Below are 27,117 nucleotides of genomic sequence, written 5' to 3' on the forward strand. Positions count from 1 at the left end.
GCAGCGTGAATGCGTTAAGACCAAGGAATCGGCAGTTGAAAACCGCTGGATCAGGTGTACGAGGGAGTAAGAGGGAAAGACAGGAGGAGTGCCTTGCGCCAGGTGAAGCAGCCCTAGGCCCTGGTTGAACAGCCCCCAGCACGTGACAGGCTGCAGAGGAAGAGCGCACTCAGCGAAGTCCAGAGGGTACACCAGGTACACGGGAGAGGTCTGCAGTGGGAGCCAGAGGCAGGGAAGGAACCTGAGGGCTAGAGACACAGCAGAAAAGGCAAGGGTATGAACACAGACGGACAAAGTCTCATGACGATGAAGGGCACTTTACAGTCTGAGGCTGTCCCCGGTAAGTGATGGAAACAAAGGCCCTGTGAAACCCATCCTGGAGCACACAGGCCAGGACTCTGCTCCAGCTGGGTGGCCCATTCTGACTTCAGCTGAAGGCGGGCGGGGGCAGGGAGGCATGTGGTATCCCTCCCCCAACACAGGCTGGGGACAAAAGTGGAAACAAAATGGGCAAGGCCCTGCCCACAGGAAACCTACACTCCAGAGAGCTGACATAAAGCAGAGCGAGATCAAATACAGTGATGTCTGAATGGTAGTAATTACAGCCTAGGAAATTAAAAAAAAAAAAAAGGAAATACTGCTGTTTTGGGGTGAGGGTTATAAAGCATCTTGCTGGAAGTAACCAATTTTTACTCTTAAACATTCACTAGCAATAATTAGAGTAGTTCTAAAAAGCATTCTTTAGCAATAACAAAAAAATTAAGACACTCAAACACAAATCTTTTTCTTGTTCCATCAGTAAAAAAAAAATTAGATAGCTTTAGAAAGAATATGGAAATAATAAAATATTCTGTCGTGGTAAGAAACATTTAAAGCACATAATGTTCTTTACTGGATCAATTATATTAGGCAACCACTTCCCCTCTAAAATGATGTCCCTAGCTAAAACAGTCTATACCATCCATGTAATTACCAACAGAGTTCAGAAGCTGCCAGAAGGGCCTATCCATACAGACGATTTTATAGCCCACCAATGCACACATCTTTTGCCTGAAGCAATATGCAGAACTAAATAATGAAATAAGTATCAATAGCAATTCACTGTGTTAACTAAAGATTTTGTACAAAAGTACAAGGGTTTGAAAAATTAGTAAGTATCTCAATACTAAATATTTTCTCAACTAACAAGTACAAATGAAAATTTTTATGGTCTTACTACTGACAGGACACTTCAAAGTCTTGGTTAAGCCTGCTGGTGTTTGCATAAGAGAAATGTCTAATCTTTGTTTTCTGTGCTTAGAAAGAATTGTTATACATCTACCAAATGTTAAAATACAAAATATTGTTAACATGAACAGTCCATAATTAACAAGTTCTAAGACTCTCAAACACAAAAACCAGAAGCTTTATGAAAAAGCCTTCCTCTCTCCTGGGCCTACAAAGGTACAAAAACTCCAAGGCCCTACATGAATCAGCATGGTGACATTACTACTGAGAGGTATATGAACTAAAGATGGTTCAAAATTGTCCCTAGTCTCTCATTTCCTTAGATTTTCAGTAGTCCCACGGCAGTTTCTTACTGCTTAAATACTCCCAAGTGTGGAGGCTGACATCGATCCTTGGTAGAAAAATGAAAAAATCACAGATGAAGACGGCAAGCAACCATGAGCCTATTTATGAGGTTTCGATGCCACTGGGCTAATTCACGAGCAGAAAGAAAAACTCCCAATAATCTTATATTTAGAGTGTTTCATGTTTCTCAGGGAAAACAAGAAAAAAATGAAAAAGAAAAATAACTGATGGAGGAAGGGAGGGGAGGAGGGAGCGAGGGAAAGATTTTCCAAGACACTAGAACATGCTAAAAAGGAACATTATTTAAAACTGGAATGGAACTGGCACGGAAATCTGGATGAGTCAGTGGAGCAGACAAGAAAGCGAAGGAAAGGGCCCAAACAAATCTGACGCATTTCTCCAAGCTCTGAGAAAAGAACTATAACAACATTAATAACTGGTTTTAAAGGAACTAACTAAACATTTGGGGAGAAAAAAGAAGACAGATCCCTTCTCCATACAACGCACACCTGATACGTAACATTACAAGTGGCTACGGAAAATGAACACACAGAAACACTGTAGGGAGATTAAAACACTCATTTACATCGGGGCTGAATGGACCTTCTAAGATTGAAGTAAAAACCACAAAGGAAAAGATCAGATTTGCATACATAAAAAGTACAAATTTATCTACATTTAAAAGGAAAAGATACAAAAATGAGTCAAACAAGACAAAAATATTTGTCACCAGATAAATTTCTCTTAGAGAAATTATGAAAAGATAAAGATGGATGTATGAAAAAAAGACGAATAAACTTGTATCAAAGATCAAAATGAACAATGAAATGTTAAAAGGTAAGCAGCAAGCAAAACACAAGGAGAGCATTTTTCACCATGAAAGTTGGCAAGTTAAAGAAAGTAAAGTGGGCAAGGACATCAGGAAAAGGGAACCCTCAATGGGCAGCTGGCTGACAAGATCAGGCTTCAAACTTTTCATATTTGATCTGGAAATTCCTCATGTGTCATCCCATTTCCTGAGTCCCTACATATGCCAGCTGCCCTACGTAACTCGGGAGAAAACTGCGGTACGAACACAGCTGAGAACCCGATAATTAAGGGTGACTCCCAGAGTGACACCAAGTAGCAGAGGGAGATCCCAGATACTAGCACATATACGTACCCTTCTCACCTGGGAGAAGGTACTTTGTGCTAGCCAGTGTTTTCCATTACTTTCTTGTGGCCCCTAATCTCCAAACAATGCAATAAAAAACACTGTGTATGAATATTGTGAAGAAATAAGCTCATACAGATCCTCTTAGGGTGACGTGAGGAAGAAAGACTGGTGAGGAGGGTAACGAGTACATATCTAGTTCCGGGAATCTATGTCCCCCTCGGTACAGCCACGGAGAACTGAACAGACGAGATAACAAATCTCAACTGTGTGTGTGTGCGCCTGACACACACTAGGATCAAGAACTACTATTATATGGTACAAATGTAATAATGTACACTGAACATTCTTCTGTGGATGCTTTCCAAACGCTGCTCAGGCCACAGACAGGAAAGAAGAGCGCATGACATAAACACGCGAGAAGGTGAGCACATTTATCAAGGGACTGCTCTGACTACATACAGAAAATACACAGAAAGGACTTCCAAGTACCCACTGTTCTTCATCTGCACTGTCACAAAAGTGGACCACTGAGAGATGAAACCATTCGAATAAGAGGAGGAAAGTCACTGATGCCTCTCTGCGGACTGCATGGCGACAATCTGCTCTAATTACTTCTGAGTTTATCAGCTCTCAGGCAATTTCTGATGGGAAAATTCTGCTAACATTTGAGAATACTATTTTTTAAAAAACCCAACTATCTGAAGACATGACTGTCACAAAAGGAAATCCTTCTTACCAAGTGGAACATGCAGTAACTCATGAAACCAGTAACACATTAGGATTTCCCTGTGAAAGTGCACATCGCCCACAAAGTGTAAAAGGCAGTAAAGAGGGATTTTAAGATCCCTTGATTTTTCAAGAATAACTATGACACACAATTTCATTAAAAGATGACAGAATTTCATTAAGATAATTCATGATATTTTATGTAAAAAAAAAAAGCTACTAAGAATTTTAACAAGTATATGGCAACAGTGTTGACAGTAAGGATCAAAGATGCTAAAACAGACAGGAATAAAGGACACGGCCTCTTTCTGTGGATAAAGTTCCTTTTTGGCAAGGAAACTGGAACACCAGAAGCATGTAAATATGTGAATGTTCTTCCTCGCATACCACACGTGCACACACGCACAATGCACACGATGTTCAAAAACAACAGACTTCCCTCTCTCTCCTACGTCTTAATACTAGAAAGCATGTTAAACAACAAAATGCCGTAACCATGACAAGAAACAGCTAAGACCGACTGCAGTCATCAGCTGCAGTCACCCACATCGTTCTGCAATCACAGAATTCCAGATCTATTTCTGAATCTAAAGTCCCACATTAGCTTTAGGTGTAAATTTGGAATATCCACCAACAGTGGGTGACACGATGTTGTCCTGCTGAGATCTGGTGGCTGATTAAGACAAAACAAAACTCTGAATTTATCGTCCCTGCTAGAACAGTGCATGAACGCTTTAAAAAGCGTCGTCCAGGACTGACTCATGTTTGAATCCCGTGAGGTCATCACAGTGTCTCACACACACTGGGTCCTTAGGGACTGTGGGGACTGAACTGAGAGCCAGCCAGCGGAATGACTGAGCCAAGCGTGCAGTTCAGACACCTCTCCTGAGCAAGAGGTAAAAAGAATCCAAGTACAGAATGGCCCCACAATTCAAAGTCCTCGTCAGGGATTTTTGTAAGAGCTGCCAACAATTTCATACTCTCCTGCTAGGCTCTGACTCAGATGCTGTCCATTGGGCTAAACATGAAGAATAAAGCAGTCACAAACAGGGAGAAAGCAGGGACAGGGGCAGCAGCAGACACAGAGAATTCCCACACGGCAAGAGAAGCAGCTTCTCAGGCAACAACACATGCAGCTAACTAAACGGCGTCCGTGCCGGGGCACCCGGCTGGATCCGCAGGAAACACATGACACCCCTGATCTCACGGTCATGAGTCTGAGCCCCACACTGGGTACAGAGATGACTAAAACAATAAACAAACAAACTTAAATAAATAAAAATAAGAATCTCAGTGTTGACTGACATTGCATACCAGTTAAAATATTCTCTGCTTCTAACAAAGCACCCCAAAGATAGGAGCATACTTAAAAGTGGACGTGGCTTTCCTTTTCCACAGAAAACATACGGCAGAGAACACTTTCCCAGAGTATTTCTAAAAGAATGTGCTTAAGAACTCCAAATACAAAAAGTTCAAGTACTGTAAATATGATATAACAACCACAGTTAAGTCACATAGGAAACAGTCATCAATGCCATTCAAAGAACAAATCACTACGAAATATTAGAAATTAAGGAGATGAACGTAAAATATTGACAAGAAAACAAATTTCAAACTAAAGTCAATGAGCATATACATGCATTTTTTTTTACATCCCAGATTTTACTTATCAGTCATTTGCATCAGAATAACCAGCCACAGAGCAAAGCACCACAGCTGAAAGAACACTGGGTGTGACATCAGAATGGTCCGGGTTCATATATGAACTCTACCAAAACTGCAGTGGCTCAGGGCAAATCACACGGCCTGAGCTTCCGGTCCCTCACCTGCAACGTGGAGATAAGCCAACCTACCTCGACTGGTGGTTATGCAAATGAGCAAGTTACCTGACACTCACAAGGAAGTAAAAAAAAAAAAAGCAGTATCATCATCATCATCTACATGTAAAATGTCCTTCCAAAGATCACCAATGATGATCGATCTTGTTTAAAAAGGTAAATTTGCATTTGTCTTTGAAATAAACCCACTGACAATTATTTTTAAAATATTGAGTTGGAGTGTCACAGAAGTGTAAAAGACATAAGATTAGTATGCCTTCAACATTTTTTACTATTTTTAGGTGACAATGACGTAACAAAATCAGCCATTTTAAAGTGAATAATGTAGCACTGAGTCCACTCACGATGTTGTGCAACCCACTCTGTCAAGCCCAAGAACATTCTCCTCACCACAGAAGGACATGTCATGCCCACCAAGCAGCTGCCCGCCCCCCCACGACTGCCGACACTTCCCAGGGCCGTGGCGACCACAACCTGCTTTCCAGCTCCATTCATCTACCTGTTCTGATACTTCGTGTAAATGACATCATAGAGTCCATGACCCTTTGTGTCTGATTTCTCTTAGAGTGTAATGTTTTCAAGGTTCACCTGTGTTTATCAGTATTCATTAATTTTTATGGTTGGATAATATTCCAATGTGAGAAAACACCATAATTTGTCCACTCACCCACCGGTGGACATGTGGGCAATTATAAATAGTGCTGCATGAACACGGGTGTATGCCTATCTGCCTGCGTCCCTGTTTTCGATTCTAAAGGCATTTGGGAATGTCTCAATCCTCCTTCATTTGTGAATGATAGGTTTAGGGACATCCAATACTTGGTGGACCATTTTTTCCTTTTCCCATCTTCATAATGTCACCCCACGTCCTTCTGACCTCCACGGTTTCTGACTCAAGAGCCCTTCCTTGTGTGTTTCTCTCTCACTGCTTTCAGAATATTCTCTTGGTCCTCGGGTTTCAACAGTTTGATTGTCATGTGTCTCAGTGCGGATTTCCTTGCATTTATCTTTCTAGGGATTCACTGACTTTCCTGAATATGTGGTCATGCCTTTCATCAAATTTGGGAAGTCAATGGCCACTATTCCCTACGACAGTCTCCCCACCCTTTCTCCCTCCTCTCCTCCTGAGAAGCCCACTGTGTGCACGTTAGTACACTGGGCACTGCCCACATCCCTTAGGACCTGCTTATTCTCCTTCACTCTTCCTTCTGCTTCTCAGAATGGATAATTCCACTTGAAATTATCTAGTTATTGAAATTACCTAGGTTCAAGGTCACTGATTCCTTCTTCTGCCAGCTCAACTCTGCTACTGACATTCTCCAGTGAGTTTTTCCTTTAATTTATTGTACTTTTCAGCACCAGAATTTTTGCTTTTTGCTTCTTTTATAATTTCTATACCTTTATTGGTATTCTGTATGTTAATACGTCGTTTGTCGGGGCACCTGGGTGGCTCAGTCATTAAGGGTCTGCCTTCGGCTCAGGTCATGATCCCAGGGTCCTGGGATCGAGTCCCGCATCGGGCTCCCTCCTCAGTGGGAAGCCTGCTTCTCCCTTTCCCACTCTCCTGCTTCTGTTCCCTCTCTAGCTGTATCTCTCTCTGTCAAATAAAGAAATATAATCTTAAAAAACAAAACAAAACAAAAAACCTCATCATTTTTCCTAATCCTTTCAGCATTTTTCCAGTTGTTTCCTTTAGCTCCTTGGACAGATTTAAGGCAGCTGATCTAGACTTTGTCTCCTAAGTCCAGGATCTGGGCTTCTGCAGGGACGGTTTCTGTTCATTTCCTCTGTGACTGGGCCACATGGTTTCTCTGCATGTTCTGTAATTTTTTTGTGGAAACCTGTACACTTTGACTACTATAATCTGGTAACTCAGGCAATCAGTCCCTTCCCCCTCTTCCGGGTTTGTGTTGTTGGTCAGTATATGCTGTACCCATGCACGTATAGTGACTTCTCTAGACGCATTTTGTGAAGTGTGTATTCTTTGTCATGTATGGACTGAGAAGTCTTTCAGCCAGTGTTTTGGAAAGGATTTCCTTGCATGGGGAGGGGGCGAGACTAAGAAAGAAAGGGAAGGATGGTGGGAGGGAAGAAGGAAAGAGCTGAGAGGAGGGAGGAAGGAAGCAAGGGAGGGAGAAAGGGAGAAGGACAGAGGAGAGAAAGTGAGACCAACCTCTCCCAATCGTTGCAGACTGCCTCTGTGCTGGGAACCCCAACACAGAGCCAGACTGCCTGGAACTCAGCCTGAGCCTTCACCTCTGCTTGCACTGAGCCTAGAGACTGGCCAGAGGCAAAACAGTTTCTCGGGGTCTTTTTTGAGCGTGATCCAGGGCTGGCCTTGGATGTGGCTTTCAAAACTCCCCAGTAAACACAGGCACTTTTACATGCCCTAATTTTCCAAAGAAATCCCCTCTCCAGCGTCCTCAGCCTGGCATGTGACCCTCTGTTCTGTGTGTCGACTACCACTGGTGGCCCCAAGCTACCGCTGCCTCCTTAGCCTGACAGAGGCTTGAGAAATGCCCACTGGCTTCTGGCTCCTCTGCCCTGAGTGACATCCAAGTTAGATGAAAGAAAGACATCCTGAGTCCGTCCTTCATGTGTCCCTGACAGGTTGGACAGACAGACACAATTCTCTGCAAGTAAGTCCTGCTCTACTCCCTTCAGAGCAGGGTCCAGAGTCCCCAGTCAAGAATGTGGGCTGCATTCCTCATGGCAGGCGCTTGGCTTTTCCGTGTTTCTGTGGAAGAAAGGGCATGCAGGACTGTCTCCTCTGCCAGTTTCTCAGATACCACCATACCACTTAGTTCTGAATGATACAATTAATACATAGAAACAAATCTCTACACAGTCCAAATACCACAGTTAAAAACAATTTAAAAAATAAGCCGGGATCTATACTGTATTCTAAAAAAGACACACCAAGGTTACACCTAATTTGCCTGGCCATTCTGGGGACTCTCTTTTCCAAAACACAAGCTTACCTCTTTTCTACAACACACCTAACCTCTACCATGCCACAGCTTTAAGCATCAAAGCTTCTTAATCATTCAATTTAACCTCAAAAGAATAGTCTTTTCAATAAATGGTACTGGGACAACTGGATACTCACATGCAAAGGAATGTGGACCCATATCACACACCATACACAAAATATGAAATGAAAGTGGATCACACATCTGAATGTCAAAGCTAAAACTATAAAATCCCTGGAAGAAAATACAGAAGTAAATCCTTGTGACCTTGGGTTGGTAAATTGTTTCTTAGCTACAATGCCAAAGCAAAAGCAACAAAAGAAAACACAGATGAGGCGGACATCATCAACATGAAAACTTCTGTGCGTCAGAGGACACCGAGAAGAAGAAAACACACGCCACGGAATAAGACAAAATATTTCCAAACCATATACTGACAAGAGACTTAAATCCAGATTATGTAAAGAATGCTTACAAGTCAATAATTAAAAAAACAAATAACCCAGTTAAAACAGTAAGCCCGGGGATGGGTTAGCCTGGTGATGGGTATTAACGAGGGCACATATTGAATGGAGCACTGGGTGTTATACACAAACAATGAATCATGGAACACTACATCAAAAACTAATGATGTAATGTATGGTGACTAACATAACACAGTAAAATAAAATTAAAAAAAAAAAGGTGGTATCTTAAAAGAGGTACACACAAAGAAAAAAAAAAAAAAAACAAAAAATCTGAATAAACATCTCTTCCAAAGAAGACATACAAACACCTAATAAGCACATGAAAAGATGCTCAATATCACTAGTCATTGGGGAAACACAAATCAAGCCACAGTGAGATACCCCCTCACACCCAACAGGATGGCCACAATAAAGAAGATCGACAATAACAGTACCCATGAGGATGTGGAGAAACTGGAACCTTCACACGTTGCCAGTGAGAATGCAAAACGGTGTAGCCAATTAGGAAAACAGCTTGGCAGTTTATCAAAAACATAGTCACCATATAATCCAGCAATTTCACTTCTAGGTATATTTACAAAAGAAATAAAACAATGTTCACACAAAAACACTCACATACAGACATTCGCAGCAGCATTATTTACAATAGCCTAGAGTGGAAACAAACCAAACGTCCATCTACAGATGAATGGGTGAACACAACACAGAATACCACAGAGTGGAATATTATTTGGCAACAAACAAATAAAGCCTGAAAGGTGCCACAACACCGATGAACCTTGAACACAGGATGCCAAGTGAAAGAAGCCTGTGACAAAAGCCCACATACTGCACAATTCCACTTCTGTGACCTGTCCTAAGAGGCAAATCCACGGAGACAGAAAGCAGACTGAGGGCTGCCTGGGCCTGGAAGAGGGTCAGAAGGGGCAAGAATGGGATGACGGCTAATATATTCAGTTTCTTTCTAGAATGTTAAAAATGTTCCAAAATTACGGGTGCCTGGGTGGCTCAGTCGGGTGGGCGGCTGCCTTCAGCTCAGGTCATGATCCCGGGGCCCTGGGATCGAGTCCCACATCCGGCTCCCTGCTCGGTGGAGAGCCTGCTTCTCCCTCTCCCTCTGCCTGCCACTCTGCCTACTTGTGCTCTCTCTCTGTCGAATAAATAAATAAAATCTTTAAAAAAAAAAAAAAGTTCCAAAATTAGATGGTGCTGATAGTTTCATAACTCTGTGAACATACCAAAAACCACTGAACTGTATACTTTAAATGGATAAACTTTATGTTATATGAAATACATCCCAATAAGCTACAGAAAAATTTTTTGGAGAATTATTTCAAAAAAATAAATTCAGTGTACAAATGTCTACATGTAAACAGAAGATACAAACTCCACTCTAAACCTCATTTTATAAGCAGCTTCCAAGTTATTATGAATACTTGTCTAGCTCCTCAGTGCCCCCCTTCACAGTCCCTTGCTGAAGTAATGACTGTCATGGTGTCACTTTTCGACAGGCATAATGCCCGCCTATAATGGCTTCTCCCACACTCCTCTACACATCGCTTCTTTTCCACTGGGACTGAGAGACCAAAGAAACAAGCTCTTTAAAAACATAAAATTAGGGAAGGCTTAAAGCCCTGAATGAAGTGAAGGAGAAATGGGCATAAAGCAGCTATCACTTTGGATCATGACATTTACTGTAGGTGCCCCAAGTTCCCTTCACTTAAGGCCATGGTACCAGATGTCTGTCCGACCTTTATGATTGTGTTTAAATATAACACAAACAGATTTTAGGTAGGTGATATTCACAGAAAATGTGCATACACCAGTTAGGTTTCACATGTGTTCTCTTGAAATTGTAGACATTAGATTATTTAAAAAAATTAATTAGATACCATATATAATCACATACTATTTTCTAACAGAATTAAGACACGTTTTCTTTCACTTATGTTAACTCTAAAATGATGGTTACAGTTAGCAAATGATAAGCTAGATCAAAAGGGTCTTGCTAACCTCTTACTGTAAGCTTGCTGTAGAGCTGTGAATTCACTTCCTTGTCTCGCTGAAAACGCCGAAATTCATCAATTGCTTCCCTCATGATAGTAACAGCCAAAACAAATCCCTATAAAACAAAATAAAATATAGTATTTGAGAAAACTAGCTTTAACAAAAAAGTTAAGGGAATATTCTTTAACCAAGCAGTTTTACTTTTCCCCCCTCAATTTATATTACTTCTAAAACATAAATGAAAACAAAGACAAAAATAATGCAACACTACAAGAGGAATATAATACATACTAAAAGATTTACAATTCTCCCTATTCCCAAATAATTTTTTAAAATTCGTATCATAACATGTACTTCAAGCTAAACATCAGAAAATACTTAGTAACCCAAAGAAAAAAGAAATCAACAATCTGAAAAAAAAACAAAAACAAACAAAAAACCAACCCAGGAATTATATTTAGAACGCTCGAGCCTTTAAATATCAAATTACCAAAGGCTGAGATAAAATCTTAGGCTTTCTGCACTGGAATCCTGCTGGTGGAAGGAAGCAGGAAGGAACGCGGCGCAGTCCCAACACGACAGCCTCCTCCTGCACAGGCTTGTCCCGCTTTGCGAGCAAAACCTCAACAGGTCAGCTTGAGGCCACACAAATCAACGCTGATGTGCTTGTGCTCTGTCGTGAAGTCCGTTATTCCCCTGACACGTGGCTGACATCTCAGAGCTACACTCGTGTTTTCCGAGTGTGAATACTCTTCCAGTCTACCTCTCTACGGCCAGACTCTTCAGAAGGCTGCGTGTTACACTGACGCGCATTCCCCAGGCTACTCTGTGAGTGACCCAACACTGGACAACTGCCCTCAAAGGACAACAGTCTGTCACTCCAGGGCTGTGTCTGTGTCACCAACAGGCCACATTAGGTGAGCCCTTGCGTTTACTCAAAGCTGATCCTCCCTGCTACGCTCAGAGTTGTACCATCACCACCATCTGACCGTAGACTATTCTCATCACCCCAAAGAGAGAGACACCCCACACTGGACAGTGGTCACCCTCATCCCCCTCCAGCCCCCAACCCCTGGCAACCAGTAGTCCAACTTTCTGTCTCTATGAATTTGCCTCTTCTGGGTGAGGTGGCCTGTTTAGCATTTTGATGAACGGCCAGGCTGCCTCCTGAAGTGGTTATACCCCTTAACAGGAGCTTATTGGCCATTCATATCTTCTTGGGATAAATGTGTGTTCAGATCCTACACCCACTTGTTAACGGTGTCATTTGTCTTTTCACTGTGAAGCTGTAAGAGCTCTTCGTATTATTCTGGAAACAAATACCTCGTTAGACATGTGATTAGCATATGTGAGATTACAAATATTTTCCCCCACTCTAGGTTATCATTTTATTTTCCTGATGGTATCCTCTGATGTCCAAAAGTTTTTAATTTTGATAAATACAATTTATTTAAGTTTTTCTTTAGTCACTTGGGCTTTTACCGTCCAAGATCACAAAAATTTGCCTCTATGTCTTCCTCCAGGAGTCTTACAGTTTTAGCTCTTCCATTGAGGTCTATGATCCCTTACGAGTGGTTTTCTGGGTATGACCTGAGGGACGGGCCCAACTTCATTCTTTCGCATCCGGCTGTCCAGGTGCCCCAGCACCATTCGTTGAGTGCACTGAACGGTCCACCGAACGGTCTTAGCATCCTTGCCGAAAGCCAATCTGTCATGAACGTCAAAGTTTATTCCTAGACTCTACATTGTATTCCTTGGTCTATTCATCTATCCTTCTGCCAGTCCCACACCTTCTTGATTACTGTGGCTTTGAAATGAGCTCTGAAATGGGGAAGCAGGAGTCCTCCAATGTTGATCTTCTTTTCTAGGTTGCACTGGCTACTCTGGGTCTCCTGCATTTCCACATGAATTTTAGAATCAGCTCGTGAGTTTCTGCCAAAAAGCCAAGTGGGATTTTGACAGAGATTGTACTGAATGTGCAGATCAATTTGGAGAGTGCTGTCACCGTAACAATACTGTCTTTCAATTCCTGAACACGGGATGACTTTTATTTATTTAGATCTTTGATTTTTTTTTAAAAAAATGTTTTATTAGTTTCCAGCAGGCAACCCTGTATTTTAGCTAAATCTATTCGTATTTTTTTCTTTCTGATGCCACTATAAATGGAACTGTTATCCTAATTTCATTTTCAGATGCTCATTGCTGGTATACAGAAATACAAGTGGTTTTTGTGTATCTATCTTGTACCCTACAACCTTACTACCTCATTTATTAGTTCTAACATTTCTGTGTGGACACAGAAACCCTACAAGGTGTGTACCCTCAGCTCTACTTCAGACAGGGAGACTGAGACACGAGCAGCACACGTACTTTGGCAAAGGTCACACTAAATGTGCAGCTTATGTTGAGCATGCTTGTCTCTGGACAGCAGGAGGTATAAGTCCAAGTAACTGATCTGGTTCCTCCTTTCCGTACTCCATCCACACCTCCAACATGCAGAGACTCTCAGAAGAAAGAGTGGACAGAAGGACCGAAAATCAGAGTCCTCGCAGACTGGCCGCTCACCTACGCAGTCTGTCTGACTTCCCATTAACAAAATACCAGGAACACAGCTTATGTGGAAGATGCAGCGTTAATAATCCAGACCTCCTTTATCTAAGAACCGCCTGCATGGCTAGATCTATTCTACTTGATTAACTCTGATAGAAGCATTACAATCCGTTTTGTTACTCTGATTACACTAGCTTTCCCTCAAAGAGCTGCTGGGGAAACTGAATGATGCAAAAGGTAACCTTCATTCTGACACAAGAACGCAGTAAAATCACTTATTTTCAGTTTGCTCTCCTGTTCTATGGCAAAATATAACAGAAATTAGATCAGAGCTGAAGCTAGTAAATAACATTGCCAGAGTGCTTGATTAGAAAGATTATTAAACCATCACTGTCTTCAGAAATACCCTTGAGGTGGAGAGCAGAACAAATGTGAAGTGCCTTGTTTAAAATTAGTGGACGTCAGACATAAGATTTTATAACCACCAGCTATGTGATGGTTTTATGCTTCACTGGCAGGTTTCTGGCAAGGAGGAATTTGGAAATGCTAACTAATTCCTTTCTCTGAGCAACCTTACAGGTACTTACAGAACCTGAGAAAGCAGGCAGAGAAAAGACGTCAAACACTTGAGTGTGTGTGTAAGGACCACATGCTAGTGCAGGCCCTCGACAAAGGCCAGGGCCAAACACAGTGGTCAAGAAAGAGCAAGGAATCAGGAGCTAGGAAAGAATCCCACTGAAGCACACCTCCTTTATTTAAAAAAAAAAAAAAAATATATATATATATATATATATATATATATATATATTGTATATATATGTGTGTGTGTGTACATTTACACATTTTAGATGTAGATTTAAAGGTTAAGTTTGCCTAGATTAATAAAAAAGATCTTCTGTATATAATATCTGAATTTTCAGTTTAAAAATTTTTTTTCTGAGGTGAGTTTGGATCAAGGAACCAATATACCTCAGCCTGCCTCTTGGATTCAAAGGTGAATCTAATGGACACATCACCTTTTTAAGAGTTTTGCTAGATCAGAGGTTAAAATGTACACAGCAGTGCAAGCACAGATACTAACAAACCTTCAGTCCTGATTATCTGATGAAAGGCATCGATCGTGGCTGCCACCCAACCAAAGAACAACAGGACACGGCTTCATAAAGCAGACCACTTCTGCGGTCTGACGGGGCGGCAGGAGAGCAGGGACACGAGAAGCTGGCCAGGCGTGTCACAAGGCAACATGAAGCGTGACTCAAATGGGAAAAATGGGCTTTTCACCTTTCTTTGCGGCCCCTGACACGCAAGTGCAGCAGTGTAACAACGTCCCTTCCCTGCACACCGCAGCAGGGGCTGACCGAGGCGCTTCTGTAAACGCCATCGTTAATTCTCACACGCCAACAAGAGAAGGACGAAGCATTTCCAACGCCCCCGGCTGACAGTCGAGTCAGAGGATGTAAACGTCACGTGGAAGCCCAGGAAGGACAGGCACCGACGCTCACACGCACGCTCGCACTCCAGCTCTGGCCGACACGGTCGATTCTGTGCATGAATTCCTCATCAGGAATCCATCTAAAACTAACATTTTCTTCGGTTAAAAGCTACTTAGATCACAGTTAATAGGAAAAGATGCAAAAGCAAAACAGAAATGAACACATTCTACTTTAGATTTTTAAGAAGATGTTGTGTTCTGAGAATATCACAGATAAAGTGAATTTCAACCCAAGATGGGAGTGATACTGAAGGGATTCAGGGCAACCTCGTGAAGCCAGGGGTAGAAAAAGTGGCCAGAAATAAACATTGAAATTGTAAGTATAGTCGTGTTTTTAGGATGAGCACGTATTTTCTCTATGCTCTAAAATTTCTGTAATGCTATACTGCTTTTATTGGAAACTGGGAAAAGTAAGGAGCAGTCTGCCAATCAGACTTCCAGGATGCACACAGCCTAAGGGGTCTCCGGCTCACGTGCACAGGGAACAATGTACAATCACAATGACCATTATAGCAAAGTCTGTAACTGTGAAAAATGAGAAGAAACCTCAAAGTCTCCTCTTCTGGGAAGATGGACATATTCATCCAATGGAATACTTCAAAGAAGTGAAAAGTGAATGTGTCATCATGGATCCATTTCATAAATCAATGTTAAGCCAAAAAAGCATGATGCAACAGGAAACATACAGTAAGATAATCTTTATATAGATTTTTTAAAGCATGCAAACAATACTATTATTTTAGTGATACAAACATAAGCAGTAAAATTATTAAGAGAGATGTAACAACTGAACCTCAAGTGCAGAACAGAAGTTGCCTGCAGGGGGAAGAAAGGCGCGAGGAAAAAAGAAAACAGTCTCTGTCCTCTCTCCAGAGCCACCTGGCCTGAACCAACTGTGACAACAGGGGTCTGAGCTCCAGTGTCCTCTGTGTGCTGTGTGACACCTAGAGAGACAGACAGCTCCCTCTCCCGCTCAGGAGGAAATGGGAGCCCCCACTGACCTCCCTTCCATCGCAGTCCCCGCGTCCCCACGCTCCAGCAGCACCCCAGCACCCCGGCTCCCTTGGCCTGCACATCTCTTTTCCGTGTTCTGCACACGGCCCAGCCACTCTGTCATCTGGATAGCATTTGAGTGCCGCCCCTCAGAGGGGCCTTCCTTGACCACCCTAGTTAAATAACCCCGATATCTTCCAACCTTGCTAATTTAAAGAGTGGACATGTATTCATTCATTCGGTGATTTTGTATTTGTAGGACAATGCAGTTACTTTCACCGCTCAAATCCATGCTACTCGAAAGTCTGTGTGGATGGGAGCAGGAGGGGCTGGTTGAAGGGACCCTGTCAGGGAGATTTCAGCCCCCTCTGCCAGTCCTCCCCGGCGTGTCTGAGAAGACCCTCTCTGGGGGGCCAGGGCGGCACCAACCAGAAGAGATTAAGTCGGGAGCATGCTGATCAGATGTCCAGTTCTGAAGGGAGTGCTTAGGTGGGGGATGCCAGCCCTGCCCTTTCACTATGTTTTCTTGACTGGATTATGCTGGTAATCTGCCCAAAAGGAAGCAGTACATTTTTCCAGGTGAGAGGAAGAAAGAAGGCACACATTTTGTCTGTATAAGCTGAAAATTAATGAAAATTATTGGCAAACAGCATCAAACCATTAAAACAGCACTACGTTTGAAGTTGAAATATTTGATGCTAAGTGTCATCTGCCTTTCAAAAACTTTCACACACTGAGCTGCCAACCAGAAACCGTCTGGACTTCACTGACTGAGATACTTCAGCCAAAAGGGAAGAAGTGCCCATCTATCAGGATGCCAAGAGAGTCACTGAGGAGACCCCACCCCATCATTCCCAACAGCGCCCTCGGCACGGGGGGAGCCAGGCTGGTGAGACAGACCTGGTATCGCAGGGCACGTACAGGATGCCCCATGGAGACCACCCCCACGCCCGCCAGCAAAGGCGCCCAGTGGCCCCTGAGCCAAGACGCACAGGCAGCGCACGGCCCGACGCCCCTGCGAGGCTGCGAAGTCCAAAGGTACACAGCAGCAGTATCATGCTTCTGGAAACCTGATCACTTCATCCTTCAACCATCTCCACTCTGAAAACCAAATACTAAATATTAATAATTTAACTTAATTTCAAAAATCTTTTCTTTTACCAGAGGAGCCCAGTAGGTGTAGAGATAGCCTATTTTCAATGCTGGTACAAACTGTGAGCAGGATACTACCAGAAAATAGAGATTCAAGAAAAACTTGAATTGTTCATATAAAACCTAAAAAGGAAAAGAAAAAATTAACACAATCTCTCCAAGGACAACCTTTAAAACTTCAATTAAATAATTATATCAGCACAATATCTAACTACATTTCCATCAAACAGTGAGAATATGCCCTGAGTTACAGTAAATTAAGTAATTTTGACACTGGCTTTCCAATAACTAAATTACATATATATTATATTTATTTAAAATTATATTTAAAATAAACTGAAAAAACAATTAGAACTTCCAATATGTTAAAAGCATCCTCTAAAAGTTTTGATTTACTTGTATACAGTTTCCAGTTTTGCACACTCCTCTGTATGTATATCAAAGCAAATGAGATAGCGAAACCTTCCCAATGTTAGTAAGTCCATAAATACATTATTTATATACACACAAATGCATATCTTGAGAACTCAGAAACTCTTACAATGGGAAAGTTCTATTAACCTTATATTTATGAAATGGTAAAAAATAAATATAATAGCCATGTTTCTGAACATGAACATCTGGGTAGCTTTAAAATAACTGAGTGAACAAGCAAAACATACACAATATGACTTCACAAAAACTGCCTTAATCTCTTCTATTTACTTCTCTCGAAGTATAAGAAATAATGACATAAAAAAGTATGTGAATTGCACATCAATTCAGGAAGACAGCAACCTATATATTCTTTATAATCTCTTGGCAGTTGATCTGCAATAATATTTTCAAATACAAAATAAGTATCATTCAACAAAATTTTAGGAATGCAAATCCTGCAACTTTTTGTTTTTTAATTCAAATAGAGTTACCTTTAAGGAAGAAAACCCAAGATCCGGTATATTAACAGACTTCTATTTACAAATTCTCAAATTATTAAATTTAAATTGAAAATCAAAATGGAACAAATCTTATGTTTATAGATGAGAATAATTCAAATGGCACACTATAATTGCAATTAAACTTACAACCTTGCAACTTCCAAATCAAAATCTCCTTGGATGCCATTTTATATGCAACTTGGAGGGTATGGAAATTTTAACAAGAGCAGAGCAATGGGTTAAGTACTTATTGTTGACTTAAAGAGTCTGGAACCACAGTTTTTATATAATGAAGTTTTCTACATTACCATACAGTTGTTTGTGCAACTCAAAAATCAGCTACACTGATAACACGTTTATATTCATAATCATATTCAATTGCTGTCTAAAGATGTTTTGAGTCATTTCATAAATTAATCTCAGCAGGAGAGAAAGCTCTTTTTCCTCAGTGATTTCTTTAAAATCTCAGTTAGCATAAATTATATCTATTAGCAATTCAAAAATTGCCATTTGTGCTAAAAATGGCATAGAATTCCTACTGTGCAATTACCAAATGTTTCTAAAATACTACGTTTTAGATGAAAAGCCTAATTTAAGAGACACTCTAAGAACGAGAATTCACACGCTCACAGTGGAGCAGCCACACCAACAGGTGCCCCCAGGACACGGCCCACCCTGCTGGGCGGCAGGGGTGTGCTCTGGGCAGAGCGAGGCTGCACTGTGGGCTTGAGGCCACTGTGGTCAACACTCTGCTGTCTACTGAGTGAACTCTGTGACCTTCAGGAAAATGTACAATGCTTTGCCCATCTGCGAGTATTTAAAATTTAAAGAAAACAGTAGCTTCATTCAATAAAGATGAGAATATTTATCTGCCTGAAAGACAGCTTACATTTTATTGTCCTGACAAAAGAGCTGTCTTTTAATGATGGAGACAGTAGTTCTGTGTGTTTTACTAAAGAGTTAATTAGATATGAAGCATTCGCCAACTATTAGATGCATGGGGGAGGGTGGCGAGGGGCAATCAATGCCCAGTATAAAATCAGCATGATTATTTAAATTAAAACATGAAAAATAAAACAGCCCTTATTTCACTTTACCAAGAGATTTTCTTGTAAAGAGCATAAGAGCGAATAACTAGAATGTGTCAGAAATTTTGATATAGAAATATAACCAGTACCAGCTTCCTTTTGCCTTTAGAAAGATGAATAAATTGGTCTATAAAAATAGGAAATGATGTACAAAAAACAAAAATTAGTCAATCATCCTAAATACATACTCAGTTTTGTAACTTAAGCCAAAAATGTCACTAGCAACAAAAAAAGTAATGAAATATTTAAACTTCATTATTTACACTTAGCATAATACCTAATTAAAGATAACTAATGATATAACAATATAACATGGCCTGAAATTTATAATGTGAAGTAGAAAATATTATCTATAAATGCTTACAGATATTTTGTTACTGAGTCATGTTTGTATAAAAAATTATTTTACTTTCATCATGAAGTTCCTTGGCAGGCTTTAAACTTAACATTCCACTTCACCTCCAAACAAAACTTACGACTTATTTTCTGATAATTTAATTTAGGCTTACTTGGTTATTTCTACAATAATATAAATATATTTATCTAGGACTGAAGTCAAACTATAAATTTTCTCACATTGAACTCCATGATGTACCCATTAAAAGTGTGCATGAATTATTTAACAACTATTTGAAACATGAATGGTTCAAAAGCAAAAGGTCACTGATTTGGACATGACACAATTAAGAGGGGAAAAAAAATTAAAAAAAAAAAAAACAGTGAAAACAAAAGGAGCTAGCAATCTCTGATATGAAACCCATTCTTAAGAATGTAATAGTCTTACCCCAGGTATAAAGGTAAATACATTGTATTTTTGATTTTTTATAGAATTTCTGGGATGCTTTTCTTCACACTTTTCAGGATATCCAAGCCACACTGTGCGAGCTTTCAGTTCTCTCTTTCTTTGACAAATATTTATCAGCCAATCACAGCAACTGCATGAAACAAAAGACACTCATTATATATGCTTTTTAAAAATTTTTTAAATTAATTCTACATATTTAGAGCCAATACTGATTGTTTCTGTATTTACCAGACACCGATAGCATATCTAATGCTCACCTGTAAAGGTTATCTTAAAATAGGTTATACTGAAATAACTTTGACATGAAACACTTGAAAGAGACTTGTATGAGTGCATAATGACTCCTAGAACCTCAGGGAAATGATCTTCCCTGTTCAGACCCTCTTACTGACAAAACCATTAAGATTCTGAAGCAATCAATGCTCTTCTATGAGGAGAAAAGGATAGCCGTGTCGTTTGCAATTCTCAATACACCACTCAGTGACCCAATGACAAAGGTCCTCAGACATCAACTCTCTCAGGTAATCACTCTTTTCCTCTCTTATGGAGGACTATTTTAGTAGCATTAATATAAAATTAAGACTTACGGCTCAATTCAACATTGAGAAAGGACACTGATGTTTAAGAGGATACGCTCATGCTAATCAGGGCTAAAGCTATCTTCCAGTCCGTCCATGCGCCACAGCGTCAGGACTTCAGCAGCGCACACACTTCCACTTCCTGGACATCCAAACCATTATGTATGGATAGAGAGAATAAACTTTTCTCAAAATACTTAAGAAAATGGTGAAAAGGTATCAAAATCATCTGAACTAAGCATAAAATAATAATCGTGAATTTAAACTTCAGGGTTAACAATGTGGCTTTGCTCCAATCTCCAAACTGCAGAAGGAGACCTAGAAGGGCTTGGGAAGGGAGGCTGTTCAACTGCATCTTCCAGGTGGAATCCGGCTACGACAGCAAACCAGCAGCAAAAGGCAGACGCTCTGGACTTCACTCTGCGACAGACTCCGCTGGAAAGCTAACAGGGAATCTTGCGTGACAATGTCAGTCCCAGGAGGTGCGATTATACAATGAAGTTGGCCTATCAGGACTTCCACCCTGAAATCACTGCATGTCTCCCACGGCAGGTGGGGAGGGCGCACCAGCCCTTTACCCCAGTCACACTGACGTCCACCTTCGGAAATCGCCCCCTCTGCATGGCACCCACGGTGGTATCCTGTACACTGAGACTGGGGTACCTCCACCGAGTATCCGCCTATCTCTCAGCTGTGCACAGAAAATCCTCAGTCCGGAAGGACAGGAGTCCGCCCTCCAGCTGTGGGCATCCGCCTCGCGCCCGCCCGCCCGCCCGCAGGACTGGGAGCACTGCTACCTGGAGGAGCTCTCTTGCGATGGCAATCCTGAGTGCCAGGGGCACAGCCAAGCAGGTCAGTTCCAAACCACCCCCCAGGACCCCTCCCACTCCAACTTTTAAGGACAGATAGCATCCTCCACACATAAAGGATACTATTAAATCCCAGCAGTTACAAACCAGGATATTATTAAAGTGATTTAAGATTGCCACAGTACGTATTCCCGCCTTTACTGCCTTTTGTTGGCGGGGTGGGGGGGTGGGGGGGGGTGGGGGGGGGTGTTAAGTAGATTTCAGTAAAATATTAGGGATACGTGATCTTGCTCATGCTTGAATGAAACAAAAATTAAGTAAGGCTTCAAATAAAATATAATCTGCTTCAAATTACTATTTCTCACCTCCCGTTGCTTTTACCATGTGGCTGCACCAGGTAAGGCTTCTAACAAGGCTTCTCCCCCTGCGGCACAACTCACCTCGCCACTCGCGAACCTTACGGATCCACAGCCACCCCTGCCCGCGGCACCAGCCCACGCAGCCCAGGGCTCCAGGGGCTCCTTCCCTCCTTCTTCCTGGCAGCAGCTCTGCATCGCCAACCTCTCATCTAGTTGCATACGACATGTTCTCCTGAGGCACGAGAACCGCTCGGTCCCGTCACAGCAGACAGACGCCCCATGCGAGCTGGGAGGGGCCCTTCCCTGCCCGGGGCTTCATCAGCCTGACACCTGCGGCGACACCGCAGCCATGTGAGACTCGCGCATCTTCCACAGGACGGACGGGAGGCCAGAAAGGTAAACGGCTTCCCTAAGAGGAGACAACGAGGCGGTGGCAGAGCTGAGAGCAAAGCCCGACCGCGCGCTGCCCGGGAGCCCAGCGTTCACGCCGCCCCACGTCCGGCCGGGCCCGTCAGAACATGGCGACCGCAGGACAGGGGCTCCACGGGAGCGCCCAGCAGCTCGAGGGCGGGCGTGCGCATCTGTGAGCGCGCTGGTGACAGGAGGCAGCGCGCTGGAGTGCGGGGCGCAAGCGGGGCGCGGCCCGAGTCCCACGCAAACGTCTCCAACACTCCTTCTGGCACGAGGGGACACGCCCGCGCTGCCCCGCGAAGCATCCACTGGCCGCACGTGACTATTTTCATACGAATTAACATGAAGTGAAATAAAAAGCCCAGTTCCTCAGTCACATGAGCCACATTTCGAGGGCTCGAGAGCCGCCCTGGCCACCGGCTCCCACAGTGGCCACCAGATCTAGACCATTCCCACGTCACGGGAGGGGCAGGGGCAGGGCTGGCCCGTGGGAAGCGGATGAGATGCAAGCCTTCAGCACTGCGACTACGGCGAAATCCTCCAGCGATGTATTCAAATACGAATTCTCGTTCTGAAACACCTACCATGACAGTCTGACGTACACAAGTCAGACAAATCTAAGATGAAATAGAAGACAGGCAAGATTAAGTGTGTGAAAAATAAATATAAAATTTAGGAAATGTGGATTTTACCAAGTTTACGGCAAAAGGCTCTATAAATGCAAAACCACGCTGTGCATCACATGAACGCTGCAGAGCACAGCCAGAAGGAAAACCTCCACACCAACACACCGTGTGCTGCACTGAAACTAACGACCCACGAAGTTCCAAAGCCTTCTGCTCTATAAACTCTAAATTAAATACCAAGGGCTAAAAACACACATAACTCAGCAGTTTATTAATTTTTTTCTCTACAACCTGGCAGAGGAAAAAAAAACCAAGATCCCCAGACTTCCGAGATGTAACTAAACTATTTGCAATACTCTGCTACTAAGAACTATCAAGAAACAAAAGTGTTATGACTGATTATTTCCTTATGCAAACACAGAAGCAAGTTGTCGTTAGGAAGCCATAATCCAATCACACGCTATTTCACAAAATTAAATGAATACAGCGCTTGAGGTGTGACAAGCCCGGAGCACCACCAGAACTGCCACTGGATGATGCAGATAGAAAACAGGACCAGAAAGGAAGACAGGTGACTTGAATGCAAAGAGTAAAGGGCATAAACACCAAACATTTAAAACAAAACCTGTAGCCCAAGAAGTAAATGTAAGCCTTACTAAGTTGTAGAGCTAAGCAGGAACATAAAACTATGGGCAATTTTTTAGTAAAATATACTGTTAAATACTGATAGAGAGAGGGAGAACCTCAGAGAGGGTGGGAGAAAATAACCGGAGCCACAGCTGGTGACACTTCAGGTGTGATCGCTCAGGGGACACTCCCCATTCACAGGTTAAGTCACCTGCCACCATCGAGGGAAAGCAACACTAAATCCAACGTTGCACAAAGTGTGTTTTTCCTTACAACACTGTAGGATCAGCAGCTTTTCACAAAGGCCTCTATAATCAAAGTAACACTCTAATATTAAATAAAGTATCTTTAATACACCAAGATCCTGTCTCCTAAAGCTTTAACTAGCCACAGTTACATAACTCCCAAACTTAAGAGAGCCTTCTTCCAAAAACAACCAAATCTAGACACTGATGGTACCCAACAGGTGCCCATGGTTACCGAGAGCAGCACAGCCTACTGTCTTCTTAGAAGATTCGCATCTCCCCACGCTCCTGCACTGCAAACGTGCTGCAGAGCCCCTGAGAGCGTAGACACCATTAAGAACAGGAATAATCCCGGTATCTGACGTCCCTCCCCCGCCCCCGACCCACCCATCCACCCCACTGTTCCTATGAAAATGCCCTCAGTGGCTCCACTTTCCTAAGGGACAAAGTGACTTTTGGTAAGAAGTGAAATATAAGTCTCCTAAGAAAGACACCACCACCAGCCCCAGAGAACTAGCATATCGATGTGCATCACAGTAACTCACAGGAAGGACAGTCCAAGTTTTAGAGGGCAGATTACAGAAAAATTTTTTCAAGGTGTCAGAGCTGGAATTTTTACCAAATAATAAAAATGAGAAAGCAGTTTTTAAGCCATGAAGAAATTAAAGCCTACTCAGTTGCTGAAATTAGGAAGAATAATTTTAAAATAAGCCTCACTAGTCAGAGTCTACAAATAGAAATACATTGAAATACTCACAACTCAATATTAGTTGCAACCTACCTGAAATATTTACAACTCATTATTGTTATTTGCTACCTACCTTTATTGCAATATTCACCAACATTTCCTTCTGCAATTAAACTAAGTAATTTTATGCATCTTCTACTCATTGATCCAACACCTAATAATGTTAGTAAACACTGTATTTTATAATGCCTAACATTTAGGGGAAAAAAAGTAACAAATACTCAAAAATGAAAATCTGTAAGAAATTAAGAAAATAAAACTAATCTAAGTTGTTAGATGTACAATTTTGTTGTATAAGGTGCAGTTTTTATTTATTTTTTTAAAGATTTTATTTATTTATTTGACAGAGAGAGAGCACAAGCAGAGGGAGCAGCAGAGGAAGAGGGAGAAGCAGGCTTCTCCTGAGCAAGGAGCCCGATGCAGAACTCGATCCCAGGACCCTGGGACCATGACCTGAGCCGAAGGCAGACGCTTAAGCGACTGAGCCACCCAAGCACCCAAAGTGCAGTTTTTAATTTAAACAATAATTTCTCAGTATGGCAGATATCACTGAACAAGAAGAGCATGACAATATCTTGGATCATTTCTCATTCCGTACAGCAAAAAAGACACACATTAGTGCCATACAGACTGATTAGAACCCACCAACATGGTTCAGTTAGCTTTTTCTACACGATCACCACTTACACAGATAAAGACTTTATATACACATCTACTATATTTTATTGTTTTAATGTCCCCCAAACATGGGTGTTTTGCTAACATCTATATCTGGAAATATATTCTTAACATTTTCCTTTAAAAAAAAAAGTAATATATTACAAATAAAATCCAAAATTTGTCTATGTTCCATTTGGTAAAAACAAAGTGCTATAAAAGACCAAAAATAATTAATTCAACAATGGGGGCATCTGGCTGGCTCAGTCAGAAAAGCGTGTGATTCTTGATCTTGGGATCATTGAGTTCAAGATCCATGATGAGTGTAGAGATTACTTAAATAAAACTTTCAAAAAATTAATTCAACAATGTATTCAACACTATGAAAAGACTCCTAACATTAAAGTCCATAATTGTTGGCAACTGTTTGGTAGCATGGGTTAAGTACCCCTTCCATAGTACACAAGGCCCCTTTAGAGTCCACGCCATTAACACTAAACTGTCCACGTCCTCACAGTTTGTGCCTGTCAGTACCCACTCCCACTTCCTCCGTGTTTTCAGCCATCTCTGACGGCTCCTCTGGCATTCATTCAGTGATTCTCCACGCACACGAGATACAGGTTCTCAGCCTCCTCGACTGCAGCGATCCTCATGCCGGGTTCCCCTTAGGATGGCGAGACCGGCCTTTATCCACTTAAAGACACCAGTCGGGATTAGTCTTATTTGGAGCACAAGTCCTCACCCTAGCACTTTTCCCAGGCCACAGAGCGAAGAGCAAGGGCTTTGGTTTGTCAAATCAGACCTTGGTTCAGTTTCTGGCTTGGCCCTGGACCATCACAAGAAGGACTTTTCCAGTTCCTGGCTGTAGACAGTGCTGAGAATGAATGCCCAGCTCCTGAAGAAGGTGCGTACCACGGAGGAAGAGCACCAACAGCACCACTCCCGCTCCTCCCTGCACCCTGCGCTCATGGAGCACACATAGCTGTGAACTGCACACCACAGCCATGAAAAGATGACTTCTAATGGTGGCTCCACCCAGATTCCTCTGCTGCAAGCTCTTTCCTCAGTTCACAGCCCTGGGCACCGCCCACCCCCAGCTCCCACAGCCACACTTCCACTGCCAAGTCTGCAACAGTTCAGACTCTCTCACTGATAGACAGTCATAACGTTACACTACATATAGTCAAATGCATGACTACTGATTTTCCTTTGTTGGTTATTGATCTCTCCACCAAAGCATGACCAATTTTCCCATGTTTTCAGTCCTCATCTGAATCCCAGTCACCTCCCCACTCAAATGATCCCATGTTCCCAATTAAGGATAAAAGTCATCTTTCTCCACCACTACTTCACTCTTCTACCCCTACCCTTCCCCCTGCCTAAAAGGATGGATATTAGTCTTCCTTCCCAAAACTGTCTTTCTCCCCAAGGTGTCCCTTTCCTTTATTTTTCAAAGACTTATACCACATGTCCCTTGATGTTTTCAGAAACATCATCCTTCTGTGTGGTTTCCCTTAATCCCAACAATGACAGGACTCTGAAACCTACATCTCCAGATCCTGCTTCTGAATCTGACAGGATTGTCTGTATTACACCAACCCAATACAAGATAGATTTTAATTTAAAAACTGTCAATAGTTTTAGATGAGCAATCTATGGGAAAAAAAAAAACAAAACCCATAGCTCACATCACACTTAATGGTGAAATACTGAAAGCTTTCTAGGACTATGAACGAGGAGCAAGACGGTACACTCGCCACTGCTATTCTATATAAGAGTGTATGTTCCAGACAGACCCATAGGCAAAAAAAGAAAAGAAAAGGCATACAGGCTATAAAACGAAGAAATAAAACTGTCTGTTTGCAGATGACAGGACTGTCCAAGTAGAAAATTACACGGAATCTACACACACACTCTTAGCACTAACAGGAAGTTCAGCAAGGTTGTAGGATACAAGACAAACATACAAAATCCAACTCTAGTTCTATACACCAGCAATGAACATGTGCAAACCAAAATTTAAAATACCAGTTACAAACACGAAGAAGGGAAAAGAAAAAAAAAAAAAAAGAAATACTTAGGAATAAATCTAACACGTGTAAAACCTGTGTGCTGAAAACTACAAAATGCTGATAAAAAGGTCAAAGTTCTCAATAAATGTAGAGAAGTAAATTGTGATCTAGACGATTCAACACAGTAAACATGTCATTTCCCCCAAGTTAATATACAGGTAAAACATAATTCCTATCAAAATCCCTGAAAGGATTTTACAGACTGGGCTAGATTATTCTAAAATGTCTATGGAAAGGCCTAAATAACTAG

At 41.9% G+C, this 27,117-nt stretch overlaps 1 protein-coding gene across 5 annotated transcripts in view; it reads right to left on the reverse strand.

Annotated features, from left to right (window-relative positions):
- ATP9B (ATPase phospholipid transporting 9B (putative)) overlaps nucleotides 1–27,117 on the reverse strand; it is a 248,846-nt gene that overhangs the window by 196,178 nt on the left and 25,551 nt on the right. For 2 of the 5 annotated variants that reach the window (XM_032422694.1, XM_032422693.1), the window contains exons 3-5: nucleotides 19,715–19,865; nucleotides 16,935–17,048; nucleotides 10,745–10,853 (exon numbers count right to left, since the gene is read on the reverse strand). In XM_032422694.1, coding sequence (XP_032278585.1) covers nucleotides 10,745–10,853; nucleotides 16,935–17,048; nucleotides 19,715–19,865 — 374 coding nt within the window. Of the gene's footprint in view, nucleotides 1–10,744; nucleotides 10,854–16,765; nucleotides 16,891–16,934; nucleotides 17,049–19,714; nucleotides 19,866–27,117 lie in introns of those variants that run through there. The other 3 variants (XM_032422696.1, XM_032422697.1, XM_032422698.1) reach the window with 3 other exon arrangements.

This window comes from Phoca vitulina, unplaced genomic scaffold (assembly GCF_004348235.1).
Source record: "Phoca vitulina isolate PV1807 unplaced genomic scaffold, GSC_HSeal_1.0 scaffold27, whole genome shotgun sequence".
Classification (NCBI taxonomy): domain Eukaryota; kingdom Metazoa; phylum Chordata; class Mammalia; order Carnivora; family Phocidae; genus Phoca; species Phoca vitulina.